At 42.1% G+C, this 17921-nt stretch overlaps 1 protein-coding gene across 1 annotated transcript in view; it reads left to right on the forward strand.

Annotated features, from left to right (window-relative positions):
• Positions 1–17921, forward strand: part of f5 (coagulation factor V) — a 35259-nt gene that overhangs the window by 1000 nt on the left and 16338 nt on the right. Inside the window, exons 2-13 of the mRNA XM_088605665.1 lie at positions 33–115; positions 701–823; positions 4011–4223; positions 5066–5227; positions 7712–7933; positions 8836–9001; positions 9673–9850; positions 10156–10258; positions 11014–11219; positions 11868–12018; positions 12804–13016; positions 14535–17478. Of these exons, the coding sequence (XP_088461791.1) occupies positions 33–115; positions 701–823; positions 4011–4223; positions 5066–5227; positions 7712–7933; positions 8836–9001; positions 9673–9850; positions 10156–10258; positions 11014–11219; positions 11868–12018; positions 12804–13016; positions 14535–17478 (4764 nt within the window). The remainder of the gene's footprint in view (positions 1–32; positions 116–700; positions 824–4010; positions 4224–5065; positions 5228–7711; positions 7934–8835; positions 9002–9672; positions 9851–10155; positions 10259–11013; positions 11220–11867; positions 12019–12803; positions 13017–14534; positions 17479–17921) is intronic.

Here is a 17921-nt window from a genome sequence, read left to right on the forward strand (position 1 = left end):
AACACTACTTTCTTTTCCTTCTGTTCTTTTAGGGGAGGCCAGACTTACAAGAAGGTGGTTTTCAGGGAATATGATGCTGAATTCAAACAAGCCAAGCCCCATCCATCTTGGTCAGGTGAGTGCCAGAGGAGACGAAGCCATGCTGCTAGAAGAAACATCTCACCCTGTCCTGGCTATCCACCAATAAATTAATCGATCCATCAATTGATCCATCAATCAATCAGTAATTTTATTTGCTATCATGCACATTGCAACAGTTTACCACAGAGCACTTTACAGATTTGTACAGTGTATTGCGGTTAACAATACAGTGACAGCTGACCACGTGGGTCAGGGTGCTGACCAGTGAAGTGAAAGTGTTGAAGAATGAATAAATTCAATGACAGCTGTTTATGTCTCTTAGTGATGGGAGCTCCATGAGGAGGTTCTCAAATCTGCTGCCTGCCATTGCCAGAGCAGAGAATGACTGGCCACATATTCAGTGTAATACGGACACAGAGACAAAAACTAAAAGCCATCTCTGTCATACTGTTGATACTGTTGTTATATAGATAAGCAAAGCATCCCAGGTCATGAAAGCTGTCTCGTACTTCCGGAAATAGCGGGATAAGATCCTTGGATCAATAAGTTATTGGGAACCCAGAGGATCAGATGGACAGAAGGGCCTCTTAGCACTAGAATAATCATCCTCATTTTTCAGGGCTGCTGGGTCCCACTCTGCGTGGAGAGGTGGGGGATGTCATTGTGGTCACCTTCAGGAACATGGCTGACCGGACCTACAGCCTCCACCCACATGGCATAGAGTACGGGAAACAGTCCGAGGGTACGTGCCTGTGTCTCAATCTCATTGCAGGTGGGGTGGTGCTGTTGTGATCTTGAAATGCACCGTATCAGCACAAAAGCGAAAAGGGCATTGAATAGCGATTTTGCACTACTTCAATGTTGTGAAGAAAACCAACTGCAAGGCGAGAGATTATTATTACTGTATGTATGTATGCCTTTGTTTCTTTGCAAATCAGAAGCTCTTATCCAAGATGATCTGAAATACATCTGTGAAATAAACTTGGCCTCGTACAGCAAATTAAATTTATAGCAATGATCATGGTCAAACGACAAACTGAAAGTGAAGAATAAAGCCAACACAAGCAGACCAAGCATTGCAAACACTGTGCCAAGCAAAATGAAGCAGAATTAACAACTACAGTCAGCATTGTCCGTTTTTAAAATAAAAAGTTATGATCTTGCAACTGCGTGGTTCAGCTCTGTGGAAGGAAGAGATGTGAGACCCATTCCCTCCACAATTTATATATTGTTTCTCTTGCTTTTGGACATTACTCATTCCAGTAGGTAAACAAATTGAGAAAAAAGCAAACAGTTGTGTTTGTCTTCTGTAGATAATTTTTAACCAAGACAGATAACTAAAGAGTTCCTCATCAAGTGCAGTCTGGGGAACAGATGCACTATCAGTGGTTGCTTTGTAAGTTCATTACCTTTCAAGCTCTGGAATTGTTCATATTTAGAAACCGGTTGGAAATTAAGTAAAATTTCTGCAGGTAAAAGCTTAGAGCAGCTACAGTAAATTACTGTACTAGCTTGTGGACTAACCAGCTATCTTATTATTGTGACTAAACTACTCTTCTGTATCTGTCTATGACCCGATGATTCAGCTGTGAGGAAACCCTGCATGTGTCCTACTTAGGTTACTGACGCAGCTCTCAAGAGTCCTAAACCATAATGCGTGAGATTTTCCATTGAAAAATTGCGATAGCATTCTATTTGAATCGATGGTTACTTTTTTCATGTTTAAAAACACAAGCTAATTAACACTGGAAAATTAACTGAATCATGAGTCTCTAAATAACAATTATAAAATTATACTTTTGTTAACTTAATTTTTTTAGTCAACCTAGACCCAGTGCAAATGCATGAGATTTTCAAGATTTTGGTCTTTATACAGTACATGAGACTTGAGAACTTTGTGATTATGTACCATTTGCTAATAGCTGGCAAATGATCTTGCAGTGTATTACTACAAGATAGTATTTCAATATGGACTCTCGTGTACATTTTGTCAGTCTGCCTGGCCTGTGTACACCTGCAGGAAACCATGTATGCTTGGTAGAGCATGTAATACATCATTATCAGTTTATTGTTGTAAATTTATTTTAATTCTATTGAATTTTAATTGTATGTACAAGGGACTTTGGTACTTTTCTTTATCAGTTGTACATACTGTACACATTTCTCACAGACATATTCAGAGAGCACCTGTACCAGCCTTGACTTACAAATGAAACCCTTTAAAGTTCACACCAGTCACTGATGATCCACATCAAACCTTCTGTCAACTCAAAATGATTTTTTGGCTCCTAAATTTGGAAAGCTGGTTTGGTCTCTCCCCTCAGTATGCTTAAAATCAGTAACATATCATTCAAAGCCATGGTTGGAAGAAAGCTGCTAGCAAAATGTGCTTAGTTTACATTGAATCTGGATCTGAGGTTACTGAAAATCTAATCAGATAAAGGCGTCCAGTTAGAGCATGGACTGGGAACTATAATCAACACTGGTTTTAATGGGATTCCCCAACTGGCACACAGTTGTCCAATTTCTGCTAAATTTGGTTGAGTCTGATGTCAGCTCACGGTGTGCTCAGCTTGCACCTGAGATCATAAAAAAAGAAGAAAGTTTTCAAATAGAAGGGTGTCATGCCGACCATTTAGGCTCATTTAGTGGCTAGAATCTATCTGATCCAAGGATCTCAATCCAGCTTATCATTTTCAGAAACACGGCTGGGTAGGGTTAGGATTAGGGTTGAGGTCAAGGTTTGTTCCACACTCCCACAGCCTTTTGTGTAAAGAAGTGCCTCTTGTCCTTACTGGTGCCCCCTGGTTCACAAAAGAACATCAGAAAGGTTGAAAAAAAGAGGACATATAGACCATCCAGTTCATTTAGTTTTTACTAGCTTTTTGTCAAAGGATCCAGCCGTATGCAAAGTATATTTTTGAATACTTTTTTCAGATTCCCCCACAAACCTCTCTATTCATGACTACAGTATAAAGATTGAATTACATTAACCTGTCAAAGTGGGACTTTACATTAACCTGGGATAAGATCACTTTATTGGCCACATACAATTTCTTGTATTAGGAATTAGTCTTTTCTCATACCCCAACTTGCTCTCCATGAGACAAACAGGCAGGGAGAGAAGTTTGGGGTCAGAGCGCAGGGTCAGCCGTTTATACAGCACCCCTGGAGCAGTTGGGGTTAAGGGCTTTTGCTCAGGGCCCCAATGGAGTAGGATCCCTCTGCCAGCTGCAGGATTTGAACCAGCAACCTTCCAGCCACAGGCGCAGATCCTTAGCCATAGTGCCCGAATGTGTCTGGTTGCTCTTCTCTGGCCTTCCAGATCAGCAGTCATTTTTTTCTTACATACAGTGGTTGTTGACATTATACACAGTATTCTAAATCTGTGAGATCTGTCTGGAGCAAATTAAACATAGCATCCCTTAATTTCAATTCCACACTTGTAACTATGCATCCTTACATTCTGTGCCTGTCTTATTGCATACCCACATTGCACAGAAGATATAAATGTTGTGTCAACATAAGCACCTACTGTACGTTTCTTGCTGTTTTAGAAACTTTTCGGGTTCTCTATTTCCCATCTTATATTTCTAGTTGATATTTCTGCTCCTTGCATGTACCGCTCTGCACTTGTCCACAAGAAAGAGCTACATCTTTGGCCCCTGGTGACTTATCTGTTCTTGTCAGAGAAAGTGAATGTCCACATTGCACCTGTGTGCTGCCTCACGCTCTCCTGTACTTGTCCAAGAGACATGAGGTGCGTTGCTGAAGAGACTGGGGGCGATTGGCAAGGGCTGCTGGCTCAGAAATAAAAAAATAATAATATAGTATCCGGTCTTGACCTTTAATTACGTTTTGGGGGTAGTTCTTACTTAGAGTGGATGTTCCTTGTGGCTTAAACGTGCTGTAAAATTTGAACTCCTTAGGATCTCTCTACTTTGACAACACCTCCCTGTTTGAGAAGAAGGATGACGTAGTGAATCCGGGTGGGGAGCACAAGTACATCTGGGAGGTCACCAAGGAGATCGCGCCCACAAAGGATGACCCGCCGTGTCTCACTTACACCTACTTCTCCCATGTCAACCTGGTCAAGGACTTCAACTCCGGGCTGATTGGGGCCCTGCTCATTTGTAAAGAAGGTAACGTGACAGCTCTGTCTCTGATAGGCAAATCCCGCTGCCTGACCTGCGTTCACATTATTGTGGTGATAATTGAACCTTTGGAGCTCTGTGTCTTGAGTGCCCCAGTGAACCAAGATGTACAGGTTTAGGCTGTCACAACCCCGTATAAATGAGTCATGCACCCAAATTAATAATAAAAGAAATATTTGGGTAGCTGTGTCAGCATGCTTAGTCTGCAAAGGAACAAGTAATAGGTTGCTGAATTCCACACCTGAAGAAGGCTTCACAGCCGGAACTTTGTGTTTTCTCTCTTCTCTTTTCAGCATGGAATAAACCTAATACTTGTTCCTTTGCATGGAAGAAATATGACAGGCTTGTGTATAAGCAAATCTAAAAGAAGAGGGGAGGGAAGTTAGCATTGTGCACAGACTATGAGAATCCTAGTAAAAGGCCGTATGAAGCAAGGAAAACCCAAATGAGCAGGGACCATTCAAGCTTCTAATGTATCTGAAAACATTTCTGCAGCAGGATTCAAAGCTTTTGGAGCTTTGTAAGATACCTCATTTAAATTGCCAGCTTCCCTGCAGAAACAGATGCCACTTTAGGTGTGGTAGCTCTATAGGCTGGCTCATGTTGCTTCTGAGGGAGTTTCAGAAGAAGGAATGTCCCAGTAAGCAATGCTCGTTAATAATAATGATTACTTGGGATTATCAGGAGGCCATGATTGGTAAAGACCAGGGGGAAATTTGACCAGGATGCTGGGGTAACACCCCTTTTAAAGGGACAGAGATCCTGAAGGATGTTTTGAAGACTGATTCCCCATTAAACAGAATCTCCTTCTGTTCTTCACAATACTCCAGGGAGCCTCAGTGACACTGGCAAGCAGATCTCTTTTGACCAGGAACATGTGCTCCTTTTTGGCGTATTTGATGAAAGTAAGAGCTGGTACAGGACAGAGGAGGCAGAGCCTGCTGGTCCGATCAAGTACACCATCAATGGCTACATCAATGGATCAATGCCAGGTAAGGACACCGCCACAAACAGCCCTGATCTCTGATTTCATACGGCAAGCCGTGTCTTAGTAAAGACTTCCTAATGCAAGTAATTTCCAATGACATTTCTCAGATATACAGTAGTATAGCAGTATTCCAGGATTGTTTATTGAGGGTTTTATTGGTTTTAAAAGCTCATGTATTAGCAGATTATCACCAGGAGTCTTGTGGTCCACTCTTGGTCACGTGTTGCCAGGGCTGGGTATTGAGTATACTCACAGCACAGTCCCCTGGTCTTGCCTGGCGTCTGTCAGCTAGCAGTTCAATCAGCCAGACTTGCCTCATTCTTGTAGTTTGTTTTAGGTCTCCTGCACAGCACAAGTATGGAAAAATAGCTTCTGACAGACATTGGACATTAAATTCAAACGGCTTCACTGGTATCACTGGTATCGCTAATCCATTGCACTATTACCAATGCAAGTGAGCAATCCTCGTCTTCCTCCTGCTGGACTCCAGGTGCCCAGCTGGGCTGACTGACAGTTGACACTTCCAAACTGCTGTTTCCCCTGGATGGCTATTAAAAGACAGCAAACAAGAGCAAATTAAAGATATGTGTTCCTGCAGAAATGTGTTTTGTCCCCGGGGCTCTGTGAGATGTGCTGGCAAGTGAAGAGGCAGTAGATGTGATCCATCTTAGATCACTGTGAAAGCAAAGGATAATTAGTAATAATCCTATTAGTACATGCATTTGTCCAGAACAGTGGTTCTCAAACTGTGGTACGCGCACCTGCAGTGGTACGCAGATGCCGCCAGGTGGTACACCACATGACCCTGGAACTGTGTTGTGTGCGCTGAAAAATCAGGATGGGTTTTCATATTTTCTATTTTAAGACGTATCGAATATGCAGCCTACTGTAAGTACTACGATACACCCGCGCTAATACTTGAGTGGACAGAGCTACAATGTAATTCTATACCATTCTATAGGAATGCATGCTATGAACATAAGTGACCAATTGTATTTAAAAAAAACGTATATCCAGCAAATAGGGAGGTAGGAGAATGTGTGTGAGTTTCAAACAATGCCAATGTTGTAAACACAGGAATGCATAGAAATGCGTGCTAGGAGCGCTGGTAATCTTGTGAGCACAGGAAAGCGTGATAGATAACAGAAAAATATTTAAGAACTGTTCTAGGTTAATTTGAGAAAAATACACCGAGCGTCTCTTGTGTTTCGCTCCCATGCGTATGAAATAAAAACTTTTTAACTTCTGAGACAGACTCCTGAAACGGAAACGGGGAAAAATGCAAGCTTGCGGATTGCTAAAGCAGGTAAGCCCCACACTATTTTTGAAGAACCTTATTTACCGTTGGCAAAAGAGCTGACGTATTATGTGTGGAGAAAAAGCTGCTAAACAGCTCGACCTGCTGCCCCCTCTGAAAGACAGAGTAACTCATAGAATTATTGAAATGGCGGATGATATAAAAAGTACGCTAATAGAGCGCGTTAAGATGAGCAGATGTTTTTCACTGCAATTAGATGAGTCTGTAGTCGATTTGGCCAATTTGCTCGATACGTTAGATACGAGTTTGAGAGCATGTCCCATGAGGACTTTCTGTTCTGTAAGCCGCTACCAACAGGAACTACAGGAGAGTAAATATTTCAGCTTCTGAATGAATTTATCGAAGAGAATGGCATCGACTGGATAAAATGCGTTGGAGTTTGTAGAGACGGTGCTAGAGCGATGACAAGCCGAAACAGCGGTGTAGTTGCACGAATTACAGAGGTTGCTCCAGAAATGAATGGGTGCATTGCAACATCCACCGCGAGACCTTTGCCGTCAAGAAAATGCCTGAAGATTTAAAATCTGTTAGACTCTGTTGTGAATTGTATCAAGGCTCAAAAAATGAATTCACATTTGCTTTGCTCGACTAAACAGGCACACCCCTCTCACTGAAATGGTGCTTTTTTATTGTTTATTTTTATTTGTTGTTGTTCCTGCTTTTTTTCTGTAAAGGGCTTTGAGAAGCCACCTTTAAAGGCGCTATATCAAATAAAGTAATAATATGTATTATACTGTATGTGTGTGTGAGTGTGTGCGCACACGCACGCTCATGTTGGTCATACTGACTACATGTTGACTTGTAGGTGGTACTTGGATGCTTTGATTTGATCAGGGGTGGTACTTGGTCCAAAAAGTTTGAGAACCACTGGTCCAGAACAACTTGCAGATACTCAGGGGTGAATGACCCATTAAACAGCTGCTGGTGAGATAACAGCATAGGCCAGGCAAAAGGAGGTTAAGTATGTTGCTTAGGGTAACTTGCAAACGACCAATGCTCATGCTCAATGACCAATCCTCCTGAATGATCCTTTCAACCTGAGCCCCAAGTGATACAGTATGTACTATAACAAACTGTTTCCACCAATGTTGTGATTCCACATTTAATACATTTTCTGTTTTCTCTGACACACTCTCTGACCTACTCTGATTGTTCTCTTGCTTCTCCCAGATTTGAAGATCTGTGCCTACGACCATGTGAGCTGGCACCTGGTGGGGATGAGCTCCGAGCCGGAGCTCTTCTCCATCCATTTCAATGGGCAGGTCCTGCAGCAGAAGGGGCACAAGCTCTCCACCATCAATCTCGTCGCCTCCTCCTGCACCTCAGCCAACATGACCGCCATGCACGTGGGGGTCTGGCTGCTGTCCTCGAAAATCTATAAGCACCTAGAGGGTAAGGCGCTCAGCTGGGCCCTGACACATTTTTTAGATGTTACGGTTCCATATCTTCGCTGCCAGAGGATGCCTCACTCATTGGTTGCTGGCCTACCTGCGCAGCAGAGGCCCAGCCCACGCAGGCAGCTGCATTAAGCATCAGCCAATCACTGACCAGTGTACCAAGGACTCCACGCCTCCCTTCCCTGCCTCTATATTTTCTGTGCCCTCATTCACTGCAGTGCTCAGTCACATTCCTTCTGGTGTGGGTTCTAATCTATACTTAACCTGTTTTTCCTGATTCGTCTACCCTGTTTCTTCCCTTGTTCCTTTCTCTTGTCCTGTTTCTTGTTCTCCTTTCTTGCATTGTTTTCTCCCTTTCTCCTTTCTGTTTCCCTGCTTTTTGTGTTCTTTTCCCTTGGATTGACTTCCTGGATTCTGAATTTGACCTGCTCTTGTACTTTACCTCTGGTCTTCGTCTTCTGGTTACTACTTTTTGCTTCTGGTCTGTTGGTTGCTACACGGTATCCATTTCCTTGGTTGTCTGGCTGTTTAGGCAGCCCTGTACATCATTTAACTGTCAAGACAGACATAAAAGTGGAGAATGGACACCCCCAAAGGACACCTTGATGACCTCTTGAGATCTATTAAGAACAGAATGAACAGGAAACCTCTTGTTTGCCACCTTTGTTAAGAAATAATTGGGACCCAATCTGTATTACATGTACTGTATAACTGTAACTGAAAGTGCATTTAAAACTAAGAACTGAATGCCGTTCTTTACCCAAAGAGTAGAAACCAAAAGTCCCTATATTCTTTTTTGTTGTTGTTTTCTTGTTCCTTGGTAAAGGTTTACTGATATTACAGTTGCAGTAATGTTCGGGGTTCACTTTTGCATTTTTTATTTCTGGTTGCCTGTAGCTGGAATGCATGGATACCTGGAGGTGCAATCCTGTGAGAGCAAGGCTCCTATAACACGAAGACTCACAGTCCAGCAGAAACGCCAGAGTAGTGAATGGGTTTACTACATTGCTGCGGAAGAAATAATCTGGGACTATGCACCAAATTTGCCTGGATATGTTGATAGGTAAGAACCAGTCCACAGTAGCCGAAGACAGTACTGCAGCCCCATGCACACGTCTGCTATGATGTCTACATTGTCAGGCTGCCCACTGTGCTTCTAGAATGCAAACAGAAATGGTGTTCCAACACCATGTCCACTTCAAAATAAGCTTGAGAGGTTAGTGCCTGAGCACATGTATCTCAAATTGATGAAGCAGAGCAGTGGGAAAGTCATGCAGAGAGATCCCTTACCCAATATATACAGTACATACTTAACCAAACATAATCATGCTTTTGGGTTTATACATACTGTATACACTCATTGTTTCACATGTCTGGTAATGTCATTTCCTTTAAAGTTCGTGTGCTTTAAAGTTTGTGCTTTAAAGTTCTGTGTGATGTATAAACTGTACATTTTACAAGGGGCATGTTACATGATGCAGATTATATTGAAATTCTTATATACTAACCACATTGCGCATTGACATTCATCTTACTGCAGCCATCAACAAATTACTTAAAGGGCTTCTACTGGGGAATTTAGTCCAAAAGTTAGATAAATGCAATTTAGCGCAGTAGTAGCAGAGAGAATTAACAAGTCTATGCTCTAACAGAGAAGCACACTGCTTTTCAGGCTTTAAGCAGTGTAAGACTGTCAAAAGCAGATTTTTATTGGTACCTTTCTCAACCGTTCAGGGAGTACAAGTCGAAATATTTGGAACCAAGGCCTGATCGAATTGGCAAGAAGTACAAGAAGGCAGTCTATGTCCAGTATAAGGATGCTAATTTCACGAAAATGGAAGATGGAGCAAGGAAGAATGAAACTGGAATCCTGGGGCCGGCAGTGAGGGCCCAGATCTGGGATGTAATAAAGGTGATGTGGTTTAAGTGTTTTCCCATACTGTATGTCCTGAGCTACACATGATGGTTTCAGAAGACTAAGTCAGTATTTATAATGATAAAGTGCAGCCAAGAAATCAAACAGATGAACATTCACCGACTGTGGAAAAAGCTTCTCAAAAGGTTTGTGATCTTATCTCTTCTAATCCTGTGGTGGAGGCTACCAGGCTACACTGCTTAATATTTAAAACAGCACTGAGTAGAGACTAAAAGATCAAAGGTCAAGGAAGACTGGGAGAAGTGGGAGAAGGTCGAGTGATCCATTGTCTGTGTTGACAGATTGTGTTCAAGAACAATGCAAGCCGACCCTACAGTATTTATCCCCATGGGCTCACCATCAGCAAGTCAGAGGAAGGAGCCAGCTATCCTAAAGACGGCTCAGGTTCGTGCCATTTCATGTTCACCACAAACCTTTGGCTCTGGTTCCAAATCAAGGTGAAACACTCAAACTAAACCTAGGAGGTCCACTTATCTGTCCCTTATTTGGGACAATTGAATTATTTTCCACAAGTCTTAAGTTATTGATGATTCAAAGAATCAACGGAGAATTCCTTATAGCCCTCAGGACTAGGAATAGCAGCACTAAAGACATTTTCACAAAGTTCCCTTTCAGGGATAGGAATAACTCTGTACTGTAGGTGTCTAAAAGCTGGTCCCTGAAAGGTATGAAAAGAAGGGCATTAAGATAAGATCACTTTATTAGCCATATACTGTACAATTTCTTGCATTAGGAATTTGTCTTTTCGCACACCCCAGCTTGCTCTCCATGAGACACACAGACAAGGAGAGAAGTTTGGGGTCAGAGCACAGGGTCAGTCATTTATATGGCACCCCTGGAGCAGCTGAGGTTAAGGGCCTTGCTCAGGGGTCCAACAGAGTAGGATTCCTCTGCTGGCCACAGGATTTGAACCAGCAACCTTCCAGGCAAGCACAGATCCTTAGCCACAGAGCCACCACTCTGCCCCATGAGTATTTCTGTACTGCAGACACAGAGCGGCTGTTGCGCTTAAGTAGCAGATGAAGTGGCCCCTCTCCTACATCTAAAGTGCTTTGAGATCCTTTTTGATGAAATGTGCTACTTACATGCGGGAATGAAGAATTGCTGTCATTGCTAATGGCTTGTTCGGCACTGTGCAGACAATGGCCAGCATGAGGTGAAGCCAGGCGAGACGCACACTTACACATGGAAGGTGACAGAGGAAGATGTGCCGGCACAGAATGACCCACGGTGTCTGACCAGGATGTACCACAGCGCCGTGGATGTGGCCAAAGATATAGCCTCAGGCCTTATCGGGCCACTGCTCATCTGCAAGAGCCAGTCCCTCAACAAAAGAAACATGCAGGTAATCTGAGTCAGTTTACTCCCAGTCTGACCAGCCCTGACACTTCAAACACACTTGCAGCAGTTTTTAGAATCTTTATATATACAGTAGATTTCTGTATCGAAATATTTCTCCTGTTGTATTATGTTTAAACAAGATGATTCTTTTTTTAAATCCACTCGTCCATCTATTTTGTAACCACTTCATATAATATAGGGGTGCGGAGGAACCAGAGCCTATCAAGGCAAGCAGTGGGTTCTTCAAGGCGGGATACACCCAGGATAGGATGCCAGTCCATCTCAGGGTACACACAGCCACAAAAACACACACTCACATGAGGGCCAGTTTTCCCAAAAGCCCATTAACCTCCCAGTATGTCTTTGGACTGTGGGAGGAAGCCAGAGCATCTGGAGGAAACCCACATGAACACAGGGAGAAAACTCCACCCCAGGAACTGAACCCAGGGCCCAGGTGGCTCACCAGTGCACCACCACAGAAGGTGGGAGGAGTAGAAGGTATATAGAGAAATCCCATGTGAACATGGGGAGAGCATGCAAACGCCACACAGAAGGTGCCCCCATTCAGACATTAGCAGCGTCAACCACCACGCCAGTATCATGACATTGGTTCAGCTGAGGTTTTGAGGGAACACTCACCTGTCTTTAACAGCTAAAGGCCGATAAGGAGCAGCATGCAGTTCTGGCAGTTCTTGACGAGAACAAAAGTTGGTACATTGAGGAAAACATTAGAAACTACTGCACAGATCCCTCAAAGGTCAACAAAGAAGACCCCAAATTTTATGAATCCAACATTATGCGTTGTAAGTATTTGGGCTTTTTTTTGTTCTTTTTTGTTCTTTGATGCTTCTTTCCTGAAACATATTTCACAGAAGTGGATGGGGCCTTGAAAAAAGGGAGATGACGTTTTTGTGCCGATAACTGTTTTATAAATATGCGCACAGTTGAGTCCTGTTCTTGTTACTCCACAGTAAGGAGGAGGGTAAATCATGTTGTCATGGAAGAAAATGTATTTTTAGCTTGCTTAGACGGGACAGTTATGTGAAAAAATGCAGTTTTGCTCTTCCAGGAGGCTTTGTGGCCTTATGTATTATAATGCCAATTTAGTCATGACTGATGTTTCACTAGGTTCCTCAGTCTGAATGTAGTGAGAGACTCTGTCCCATTCCTCTCCCAGAGCCTGGACAATCAAGTGCCTGTGCACTGGTGTCTGAGCCCTGGGTGTCACATGTCATTCCCGCTCAGCCCACAGATGTACATAGGGGCTGACATTTGGTGAGTTGGCCGTCCCAGGCACGATAACTCTTACAGTCTCATCTCTCAAGATAGCTGCTGTTACATGAGCAGCATGAGGATGTGTGTTGTCCTGCTGGAATGTTGTCACATCGGGATGGGCCCACAGGAAGGGCAGCAAGTTAGGCCCCAGGTCTTGATGAATGGAGTTTCATTCTATATCTATATTTTTCAGAAAACAGACATAGAATAATATGATTATTTTGATGCTCATTATACTATACATATACCTATCACAGGTTGTCTGTAGTCACATTTTCTTCTAGCTCTTTCATTCATGTTTCAATTTCCACAGCAATAAATGGCTTTGTGTACGACAGTGGACAAGTTCTTGGATATTGCCACGGAGAGATCGTTACTTGGCATGTGTCAAGTGTCGGCGCACAGGACTACATAGAGACTCTTCACTCTTATGGTCACACGTTTGATCTTTATGATAGAAAAGAAGATGTTCTGAGCCTCTTTCCTATGAGTGGAGAGACCATAGCAATGGACATGGATAAAATAGGTGAGCAATTGTGACACAAGCTATCTCTGGGACTATGGTACAGACCTCAGTAACTCTGGTGAGAGATTATGAGACAAGCCTCAGTAATTCTAGTGAGGGATTATGAGGGATTATAATTTTCAGTTTTCTTTGACCTAACTTCTTTCCTCCGGGACCTAACATCCAAGGTGTGGTTCTTTGCTTGCCCTATATATTATTTATTAACAAAGACATTCCAGTGTCTTGTCTGCCAGGGTTCTGGTTGGCCAATTCAAATCTGTGATTTGCACATCTATCCTTCAGGAATTTATATTTCTGCTATCAGGAGAGACATGATAGTAGCAATAAAATGTCCATTATTTGGGAAAACTGATTGTTTTCCCAAACACATATTAATCAAACTGAGTAATACACACAGGTTTGATATTTAGATGTCTGAATTCTTCAAGATTTGCCCATTAATTTGATACCACCTCTTCATGAAGTAATTGTGGTGCCTTAAATTGTATTTTAATTGAATATTTTGAGTTACCGTTTTGTAAGGGAATGAAGTAGATAATGTGGTAACACATCTGGTACTTCATACATTTTTTTATCCATAAAAAATATTGATGCTACTTTATTGTGTCAGAATAGTGATTTGCTATCAGAATGGGAGGGATTTGTACCTCATTTCACCACTAGAGGGGTGACCTGATTTTCCAAAGTAGGACTCTCAATTGATGTGGAATTGACAGAATAATCTGTTTTCTAAATTCTAAATCCTTTCAATTTTTTAATGCTTGTTGCAACTACAGTCCTTACTGTTTCAGCTGTTTTAAGACCAAACAAATGATATCTACAGGCTTTTCTGTTATTATTTCAGACATGCCTTGTCGTGACATTCAATGCAGTTGGTTATGTTTCTTTTGAGTATAACTATGTGATTCCTTCATTTAATATGACAAGAATGGTAAAATATGGTGTTTGTGGTGCATAGAGTATACAGTATATGGATGGTTTTAAGGCATAGTTGCACAGTTTCTTGAAACTAAAGTTTAACAAAAATCCTTTCTTGCATTCCTTGCTAAGTAGTGGCCCCAAATTTACAATCTTGTGTCTGGTGTTGGGGAATTTCTTCTCTTGACTTGAGAATCATCAGGCCTACTTTGTTCATGGCTAAATTGTTTTATGGCTGTGTCTGTGCAACTCTTATCTTGAGAGAGAGGTTCACTGTTCTTCTAGCCTTTGTGGAATCACAAAGAATACAAATGCCCCATTAAGCAGGCATGTTCCAACCTGAGAATGCATGCCGGCTTACTTGTTAGCAAGAAATGAGTACACACCGTAATATCAGATAGTATGACTTAAAAACTGTACTACCTTTAATTTAATAGAATTGCATTGGCGGGTGATTAATGTTCATGTAATGTAATACTAATGGCCTTGCTTGCTGTGCTGCTTCATTCAAGATGCTGAGTAGGCTTCTTGTAAAACCTGAAAAGGATCAAACTGATTTGGATAACCCTGGTCCATAAATGGTGTTTGTTCTTCTTACAGGACACTGGCTTTTTGCATCTTTAAACGCCCATTACAGTAACAAGGGAATGAGGCTAAAGTTCAAAGATCTTGAATGCATTAATGACTCTTCTGATGAGTGGGAAACTGGTAGTGAACCATCAGACATACTTCTGTGGGAACCCGAGGAATGGGTAGTTGACAAAAAAACTGAAATTCTAGAACCAAAGGAATATACAAACACGGATGACCCAGAAACAGATTACTGGATTTCTCAGCTTCAAATTCGGTCACTCAGAAACAAATCTCAGGGACTTGTAGCTGAGGAAGACCTGCTTGATCTGTCTGCGGTGCTTAGAGAGGGTGATGAGACTAACATAACAGAGCATCAAAGAACAGGAGCTGTTCCTGGAGATTTTAAAACCTCTCCAGAGGGAAACACAACAGAAAGTCAAAGGACATCAGATGAAGACTCATTTGATATTTCTTCTGGTCCTGGAGATTATAATCAGACCTTAACAAGAAAAAACATGACAGAGAGTCAAAGAGCCTCAGTTGAAGACTCATTTGATATTTCTTCTGGTCCTGGAGATTATAATCAGACCTCAGCAGGAGGAAACATGACAGAGAGTCAAAGACCATCAGTTGAAGACTCATTTGATATTTCTTCTGGTACTGGAGATTATATTCAGACCTCAACAAGAACAAACATGACAGAGAGTCAAAGAGCCTCAGTTGAAGACTCATTTGATATTTCTTCTGGTCGTGGAGATTATAATCAGACTTTAGCAGAAGGAAACAAGAAAGAGAGTAAAAGAGCATCAACTGAAGAAGACTTGTTTGATAGTTCATCTAGACCTCAAGATTATAATCAAACTTTGTCCGGAGAAAATTTGAACCAAACATCATTGGCTCAGGAAGACATCTTAGAACTCTCTTCTGGACTCAAGGATTATAACCAGACGTTATCAGGAAAAAAACAAACTATTTTAGCTGCAGCTACATTACAGAATAACACTAACCCTGAGCAAGCAGATAATGAGGACCTTGAGTTCACTGAACTGCCACTACTTGAGGGACCCATAGAGGAAAGCAGAAATAGCTCAAAAGAAATCTTGGTGGACACAACAATGACAGAAGAGTTTGATTTAAAAAACAAAGAAGTTGAAATGTCTACTGTAAAACCAGAAACACTGTGGTCAGGTCTTCAAGAAATTCATCTTCATGATCCCATTTCCCTCTCTGAAGAAAATGCAACAGACATCCAGGAAAATGAAACAGGAGTGCTGGTTCCAAAGAGTAACTGGACATTGGAAATGGTAAGTGCTCAGATGGAGGAGATAGGAGAGCTTGTGGAAAGCCAGTTCCAAAATTATTCTGACTCACAGTGGGAGGAGGTACAGAAAGAAAGCGTGCAAAGCTCAAAAATGGACAATGTATCATCTGGGGATTCCGATATTGCAACATCCAATAAAGACATGTTTGTTTATTCTGTCAGTCTGTCAAACAAATGGACTAGTGATAGATCTAGTGAATCAAAGAGCAAAAGTGATGCTGATTTTGTCTTGCTGGATAGTGGCACTGTGGAAATTCTTTTGGATAATACTAAGAATCCTGCAAACATACAGGACACTGACATCCAATACAGCATTCTGTCTCCCAAAGCTGCTGGTAATAGAGAAGATCAGAACAATATCACAGACTTTTCAAGTTCCCCAATAGATCAAAATGGGAAAAATGCAAATATGAGTTTATTCAATGCAAGCCCTTTGAAGGACTTGAATTTTACTGGCTCCACTGAATTTGGGAAGGACACTGTTGCCACTTTACCAAAACAAACATTGGAAACAAACACTCATCCTGAAGAAGGAAACCTCTGGGTCCTTCCACCATCTAGTTTGCCTCAAGACCCCAAAGATGTTTTTAATGGAACTGATGTCCATAGAATGGAGGACCAGTCATCTGATACACAGCCAGCCAGTACAGGCAATCTGACCTCTCCAGAAGTATCTTCACCCGCTTTAGAAACTGGTCCAAACGTAACAACAGTAAACCGTGGGTTTGAACACTGGAATGCACCAGATCCAGTGAGCTCAGAGAGCGAAGAGGACATTCCCTCTGCAGAGTTTGATGAGTACTTGAACACAACCCCATCTCCAGGTACTGTAAATGAGTCCTCTTCAGATACCCACATTCAGTTTTCTTTAATCAGAGAACACACAGAAGACAGCTTGAGCACGTGGACTGCCCCAACAACCCCTAGTAACTCGACAGAAACTCTTAACCCACATGACTTGGACTACGATGGACATTCAGAAGAGGACAAGTCTTCTACCAGGGGAAATGCAGGAAATGTACTGATCTGCCTGAAGAACACGAGTACGCAAGGCATTCTCACTACTTCTCTGGATCCCTCAAAGAGACACTGGGGTTACGAGGGAAAACATCAAAGTGTGCCCGTGAAGGTCCCATCTCACATAACAAAATACATGCACAATGAATCAACAGCTGGACAAGACCACAAAACCAAAATTAAACCTCAGAGCCAGAGACGCAGAAAAAAGGATGGGGTCAAAGTTAAAAGAAGGAGGAAAACAAAGCCTGAATCCAGGAGCAGTGTCCTCTCCCCAAGAGGACACAAGCCCCAGACTGCTGGCCCCAGATCGTTTGGGCCGGTCAAGAGTGAAGACGATTTGAACGAACGAGCCATCGTCATAGGGGTGCCACGGAGAGATTTCGACGACTATGAGCTGTACCTCCCACAGGAAAAAGAATACGATGTCGACCAAATGGATGAGACTGCACAGAATCTTGGGAATGCGTATGAGTATGTGGAATATAAGGACCCTTATGCTTCTGCTGCTGACGTGGAAGACATTGATAAAACTGTTAAGTATTACTTGCAAAACAAAGAAGGCAACGTGAGAATATACTACGTAGCTGCAGAGGAAGTCGAATGGGACTATGCTGGCTACAAAGGGCAAAGGTAAGGCAAGAGCATACGTTGTATAAGGAACCAAATTAACATTTTTCATGGTATCTTTTCACAATCACAGGACTCTTTTACTAATATCAGTGAGATACCATCAATTCACAAAATCTTCTCATCACAGGACATTTTAAATTGACAGCAAGTTCTCTGATCTCTCCGAATAAGCTTTCAATTAGGGTGACTCCTGCACTTCATGTCTATTGTTCTACAAAATGTGAGGAGCAAGTTGTTCTCAGGTGTTTTTATGTAAAAGTACATCTATACAGAATTAGATCTGATTAGATCTGAGGAAACAGATCTACTGTTTATTATTGTCAATTAATTATTTGGCGCTGCAAGTGGTGCAGTTTTGAGTGATTATGCCCCTACAGACTGATAAGTACCACAGGCTTTGCGGAACCTGACAGATGTTCTGCATAGGTCCAATGAAATGGTAT

The sequence above is a fragment of the Lepisosteus platostomus genome, chromosome 2 (genome assembly GCF_059453375.1).
Source record: "Lepisosteus platostomus isolate fLepPlt1 chromosome 2, fLepPlt1.hap1, whole genome shotgun sequence".
NCBI lineage: Eukaryota > Metazoa > Chordata > Actinopteri > Semionotiformes > Lepisosteidae > Lepisosteus > Lepisosteus platostomus.